At 39.3% G+C, this 7,419-nt stretch overlaps 1 protein-coding gene across 1 annotated transcript; it reads left to right on the forward strand.

Annotated features, from left to right (window-relative positions):
* The first annotated feature begins 1,047 nt into the window (after window positions 1–1,047).
* On the forward strand, window positions 1,048–6,774 carry LOC594503 (suppressor of cytokine signaling 2). Its single transcript, XM_003725319.3, has one exon. The coding sequence runs from the start codon at window positions 1,097–1,099 to the stop codon at window positions 1,778–1,780; it is 684 nt and encodes a 227-aa protein (XP_003725367.1). The 5' UTR covers window positions 1,048–1,096; the 3' UTR covers window positions 1,781–6,774.
* The last annotated feature ends 645 nt before the right edge of the window (window positions 6,775–7,419 follow it).

A 7,419-nucleotide genomic window follows, 5' to 3' on the forward strand; every position in this document is an offset into this window, starting at 1 on the left:
CGTATTGGAATAATCCAAGCAATAAAGTGATGAACGTGGAATTTGTGGGCGGAGCCACAAGATAGCTGCCTGTTCTCGCCGTGACCGTATGTGGTACGTGTGCACGTTATGAATGCGACAACGTTATAGTTTCCTCGTTTCGAGTAATGAATATTCATTACCGTTTTCATAATACACTTGTCCACTCACTCCACACACTTGCATCGCAGCACGTACGAACGTACGCATTGATCCACATTTCGCCGGCAATATCTGAACAAGCGCCAAGCTACGTGTATTACAATAACAGTCCAGCTGATTCTCACTGCAAATTCACTGCAGCGGGCCCTGAAAATAGCAAAAAGAGGAAGTATAAGCTATACACGATATAATGAGGATGCTGTTCGTGGAAATTCTACAGGGTCTTTTGAACTTCGTACACGGATTATATTCTTTATAATTCAGCTGTTCACGGCGAAGTGTCTCATTCTGGATGGACATTCAGTGAAAGCCCATAGCCAAGGAATACGACGTCTTCTTTACATGCCTTGTTGTGTGTGTGAGTGCAGTTTCTTCGCTTCACATTTTAGGCTTGTGTGTTTACGGTCCGAGTCGGAGAAGCGGAATCGGCATTCCCTTTTTTCTCTCCTGCTCTCTCTTCGTCTCTCTCCAGGGACATTGGCCTGCTAATCTAATTCCTGGAATCTCTCTGCTTGGCTGACATCTTACCTTTTTACTTCGCTCGCTGAGTGCGCTACAGGCCAGAGTACAACTTGGCGTTCTTGGTGTACGCTTGTGCTGGCGTTGCTGGAAACATTACTAGTTTATAGTACTACTTCTCAACTCTACATTATGAATTACTAGACTAAAAGTCGCCGTCAGTATTATGTACTTCACTCGTACGGACATTCAAGTTTGATAACGTCAGGTATTATCCGAGGAATATACGCTCTATCCAACAGCGTTCGTGTACTCTTCTCCCTCGATCAGACACCACTGCAGTATTCCGTGTATTATTATCATGCTTGGAGCAACCAGTGCCAGGTCTCTAGCTACGATTCTGTGATATTTTTGTATCGGAACCTGTTATTTCTTTGTATGCAAGCGTGGTAGCCACATGCCGCCACACACCATGAACCATCATCAAAACTGTCGGACTGCTCGACGGGGCATGCCGGCGCCAGCGGGCCAGGTACAGCTACCACCGGCCAAACCACGTACCACTCAGGAGGATCTGGAAAGACTGATCAACACATTAAATAGTCTCCAGATGTCGGGCTGGTATCATGGTGCCATGACATACCGTGAAGCTAAACTCAAGCTAAAAAGCTGCTCAAATGGGACCTTTTTGGTCCGGGACAGTTCTGATGATCGTTACCTCTACACGCTTAGCGTCAAGACGCCGCGAGGGACAACCAGCGTTAGGATAGAATATGAAGATGGACTATTTATGCTCGACTCTGAGGAATCCCTTCGCAGATCCGTGCCAAGCTTCGATTGTGTCATCAAACTATTACAGTACTACATGAGGATGAGCCGGGAGAAAAATTTTGTGGACGCTAACGGGAACGGCTCAACCATTAAACCAAAAACGAGATCGGGACAGTTAGTTTGGCTTGAGCCATCGGGCCGAAAGGACACCGAGGCCCAAATCATCAAACCACTCACCTCTAAAGTGCCCAGTCTGCAGCATTTATGTCGCTGTACCGTCAACAAAACTGTAGAACCAAGATATGTTAATGATCTATGTATACCACGTACACTCAAGAAATATGTTCAGGCATACCCATTCAGTCTATGATACATGTTTTTATCCATCTGGGATATAGACGATGTAGCCAAAACTTAAAATAATTTTAATGATTGTGACTCGGATTACGTGGTACATTTCGGAGGGCAGGAATGCGCCTATTTCCCCGAGGAAGGTAAAGAGACACTCGACATAAAAACACATTTAATTTGCATCGATCCTCATTCCACTTCGTCATAAATGTGAAACACTCGTCCTTATTTTAAAGCAGCTATTGTGTCAAAGTTAGGCAGACTATATAATACATGAATCAACTTGTGACTGGAGAAAAATGGAACCTGCAAACAACATGCAATGCCACACGTGTTTTCACCTAAATAATTTAACTGCATATCTTTACGATTACGGGAAGCAATTTTAATCTGGAAATGTGTTTTAAGAATTGAAAGAAACTAGAAACGGATATTTTTCGTGATGGTCATCTCAACGTAACATTTCAGACGCATACCTCATTCACTTTCCACATGTTGATGACACGGAAAGTTATAAATTATCAACATTTTTGCATTGTGATCCCTCACCATTTCTGGATTTTACCACATCTTATGAGATCATAATGACTACCCGTCTTTCCTGTGAATGCTTGATTACTCAAAAGATTCCCTGAACCTTGGCCCACTACCCGTACACAAAGGATTTTCCTTCACTCCCTCCAAGACTCTTTTTCTCTTTTGTTTAAACCACGTCCTGCTTGGAAGTGTATCACCTACACCGTGTGGTAATTTTCATGGAAAACAGTCCGAGCCTGATCCGCAGCGGTTTTTCTCTGCAACCATTGTCGGTATTCATTGTGGGCGACGATTTGACCACAACCCTACGTAGTTCTATTCTTCAAGAAGGCGAGGAAATGACCACAGACTGACCCTATGCCCTGTGTGCGCTTGTGCTTCATCACATTCTCTCCGCCTCGATTCTCTCTCACTTTCAAACTGTACTCGTAGCGTAGTTGACCTGAAGAGGAAGAAAGGGTTATACAGAAGGAAATGCCATTGTGTTGTATCCGGCGTTTGATATCACCACTTCCCAACTCATTTTCCTCCCTTTTCAAGAGTTCATACAGAGTTCAATAGTGAAATCTACCTTGCATTTATTAATTATTAACGTAATTTTTCGTCATTCAAAATGGCAGTGTTTAATAATAATTTTTTACTCCCCATGAAAAGAATATAAAACTGAATTGGCATTTTGAAAGAATTGTTGATGCTTATATCGGACCGACGGGTCATGTGTCAGGCAAAACTGTGCCCTTGGCATGACCCTAGCCGTTAGGCCCATAAGGAATTATCATCATAATATTATAATATTGAATTTCTCTCACCCTCAAGATATGAAGGCAAGTTGTAGTATTTTTTGGTAGGATAACTTGTTCGCTGTGCTCACAGAGAAACATTAATTGTGAATTCAGCCAAATATGGTGTCGGCGTATTACGATGCAATACTATGGCTTTTAATAGATTGTACCCTGAAATTGGACAATTTCCTTCAAAATTACAAGCACTGCAAATACTGTGAATCTATTTTATTTTACCACAAGAGAGGCTTTGGCAATTGACAGTTTTGTGAACATTACATGCCATTTTTATTACCTTTGTAAATCGTGAGTAAGTCCAAATTGAGTCTTCATTATTTACTTTAGTAAGAAATAACTTCAAATCGAAATATCCATGTGATAGCGGATATTGCGGATGTGGTTCTCAATTGTATTGGCCATACGAACAACGAGAAAGGAAGCACATTCGTGTTGTCAATAATTGTTCGACTTGTTACAAATTCAGTTTTGTCTGACCGAGTATGCATAATGATTTTATTTGTAATGGCGGAGAAAATCGTTTGCCGATATTGATTTGGGTTACATAATAGCCGATGCTTTGTATTGGAATGTTTGACACTCTCCTTCAATATTCTCTTTGGTACTATACCTTTACATTATCATTACGGAGAATTTGGTAGAAGTTTTATTTGGCTCGTTGAAACGTCCTTTTCTCCCTTATTTGATGAAAAATTGTCACTGACGCAATTATACCTAACCACTTGATTAAGTTCTGCAATTATTTTGGTAAAGTAAGGAAAAAGTTATAAGCATGAGTCATCAGGTAGTTTGCCCGAACGGCCATCGGAGGAACCCGCCTTTGACCACTACAAGTAACCATTGTCTGTACGATAGGGTTGACCAAGCGTGAGGCACTTTCGATCTTGTGATGTATGTACTCCAGTGTCCTACGTAATTTTAATTTTTTATTGAATCACGAAGGCCCCTGAGCTGACCTATACTTTGACAATTTCAAATGACTCGATCAATTAGTCATTAGCCTTGTCGATTCGTGTTAAAGTTACTTACAGTCCAAAGCGTGGTCATTATTAATGACAAGGATCTGCATTACTATGCATGTATTTTGTGCTGTTGGCTTGGTAGGCCTGTATCAAACGTCAAATATTGTGCATACAGATCACGAGTGGTCAATCTTTAGGTTTGCAAATGTATACGTGTACTTTACCACAACGATCCTGTTTACTTAAAAACCGCTATTCATCCGCGACAATAACCCAAGTTCCAGGAATCCGCCGCTTAATAATAGACCAGGAGAGGGATAGGTAAATGCAGTAGAGGTTATTTAACATACACCGTACCTTTGTGAAGAGATAAATCAGATGTGCGGCTGTGTACTGTTTGTGTGTGCTGTATACGAGTCAGTGTCACTACTCCTTTCTGTGAATGCAATGTGGGCAGTGTACACAACCCACCCAAGCACACATTACATGCATATATTATGTATACGACAGAGAAAGCCTATATAGACACGGCAAGGGCCTAGCAAATCTTACTCTTAGGTACCTGTACATGTATTTAGAATTGCCAAAATATTTCGGTGTTACTCAGGACATTCAACATTAAACGCCTGCTTAATATCAATTAACCGCCACATTTCCTTGCCTCCAAAAACGCGATATTTTATTTTTCTAAGGTTCTGATAACACATATTTCACAGTAGCGAGATATGTGGTCCGATATTTTCACTCAACAGTGCTTTTGCGCCATTAGATATTCCCCGTATTTAAAGTCAGTTTTTCAAAAGGATCATCATTTATTTTGACACAACGATTATGATAATAAGTTACCTCATTGGATGTTACATTTAAAAAACGGTATTACCGAGGCTGCAATCTAAGTTTTTGACTCTTTGGAACAACGGAAATGTTCGCACTTATTACTGTTGTAATGTGGCATTATCTTCCTAAACATTCCCAAAATCAACGTCATCACCCTGTCTGCATATAATTTTCGACATAAATATTGTGCCAATCAGTTATATTAACGATTTTAAATTATTGATATAAACCTATAATGACATGGTGGCTGTAAATGTTAAAGAATGATAATACCATAATATTGGCTTTTGAAGTCAATATTTATTACATGTCAAGTCAAGAAGAAGTCAACTGTTCATTGTCATCCCCATACTCGTATCAAGCAGGCCTAGTTATTATTTTACTATGTAATACATGATGTGGCCGGTAACGTATGGGATACATACCATGGACTTGCCTTGATGCTTCGGTAGATCAATCTTTGCAAATAATAACAATTTGTAGGTACAACTGAATATGTGACAAAGGAATAGATAACTGTTGACTCCACTTTCCCTCGTAAATTGCAATTTAAGTCCCAGACATAGGTATTTCATTTCTTGTTAATTGTAAGACTTAAACTGGGGGTACATTAAATTGGAGGGTCAAATTCCCTTCTTTTTTTCATGAAAGGCTTGGCTCGCGCCATGGTGTACGGGTCACTTTGGGTCATTGCTTGGCAAATTCTGGGATTATGATACGATCTACCTGCTTGAAAACAGGGAAAAAGTATATTAAATTTCATTTTTAAGGCTTTCATTTTGAGGGTCAGAAGTTTTGGGAGGTCATGCGAAAAATGGCTCAATGCATTACATGTGTATATGAGTTCTGAACAGCACTATAACGGGGTGAGGGAATTGAATAGAGTCGAACATTTCAGTATCTGCATTATCCCAGATACATTATGATAAGTGTTAACATGATGTGGTTATGGTGGGATTAAAAAAAAACATGTTGGACAATATTTCTTTTTCAATTATAATTGGATAATCTTGGACATAAATAGAGAAAATGACACATGAATATGCTTATTATTAATTGAAGGACTTAATGTTTCTTTTAGTCCTGGTGTCCACATCCTACAATATCATTGGACACGTGACGGGATGTGTAAGTTATGTAAATTTCATGTCACATGTGTACTCCATTTAAAAAGAGAAAAAATGAAAATAGGCCTATCTGAATGAGGCGTGTCAATGTGCTATAAAACCGTGTAATGGGATGTGAACAAACCTGTTGGTTTATTATGTGTCACTTTAATATATACTATAAAAAATGAATAGTAAATATATATATTGAACATGCTTTCGAAAGCAGGTTCAGTTCTAATTTTGTTATGAAAGCCTTCAAGTGCAATATGCTATATATTTTGAATACTTGTGTTTTGATATTTTTGTCTATGTCATGCACTGTACATGTAGTAATAAAAAGAATCTAATGAAATGTGAAACAAAGTATGTACTTGCGTTTATTTCGTGTGATGATTTTTTTTTTAATTGATTATTTGAGTCTTCACTATTTTATCACCATGTCGGCTTGCGATGTGATGGGATACATGACTTGTATTGCCTTTAATTTTTGTTAGATAATCTTCGAAAGGAGATCCTCGTATATTAAGGCCCAGGTATTACGTGAATTGGTGTGCAGTATGCGATCGCCTTTTGGAGATTCGAGCGTTATCAGACCATAATATTGTATTAGTGCAATTTACTTTGTTAATGTAATATAGTAAGTTAGGATATATTTCCCATTTAGTGGCTATGCGGGTGGTCATTGTGGTTTTGTGTGGGATTTGTATTCACACTCAAGTCAACACTGTCTACATATTTATTTATAAATTTGTCTATAATATTACATGACAACTTAAATGTACTCCAGTATCATGTTGTAAACATTCTTACCGGTACAATACTAGCTAGACTTGCATCATACACAATATAACGCCTATACCCATGCAGGCATCTGTAGCAACTAGCAACATGCATTCACTTCATCGAAGGAAAAAGTGCCAGTGCCTTAGAACTATGGTCTATATATTCCCACTCGCTCTAATGTTATGCGAGCATGTTCAAAATCTACCGACTCTCCGAAATTAGATTCCAAGTCCCCGTCGCTCGGCTTTAAATGTCACGACCGATTCCGCCAAACGACTGAGCGAGCGAGGGAGGAAAGGAGAGGGAGAGAAAAAAATTCATTTTCCCCGAAAAAAGCAATTGAACCTGTCCAATGGATGACGGATGTGCTGTTAACGTTAGAATTTTGCTGGAAGTGAAGTGAGTAAGGGCGGGGAGATTTGAAGGAATGGAGTTTTCTTTGGAGAGGGGGGGGGGGGGGGGGCGGTAAGGCAAATAATACTGATTCCTAGTTTTCTTGTCAAGATTTTTCTGAAAAATTTAGAAGGAGCGGGTTTGATGTTACCCGATATTTTATATCTTCCTGTATTTGAGAATGCTATTGGGCTGATTACAACAAACAAATTAAAACAAAGGGAGGAGGGACAAAAG

The sequence above is a fragment of the Strongylocentrotus purpuratus genome, unplaced genomic scaffold, assembly GCF_000002235.5.
Source record: "Strongylocentrotus purpuratus isolate Spur 01 unplaced genomic scaffold, Spur_5.0 spur5_contig_845, whole genome shotgun sequence".
In the NCBI taxonomy this organism is placed as follows: Eukaryota; Metazoa; Echinodermata; class Echinoidea; order Camarodonta; family Strongylocentrotidae; genus Strongylocentrotus; species Strongylocentrotus purpuratus.

Bases quoted from the DNA above. Each gene is read 5' to 3' on its own strand.
- LOC594503 (XM_003725319.3), top strand. From the start codon at position 1,097: ATGCCGCCACACACCATGAACCATCATCAAAACTGTCGGACTGCTCGA.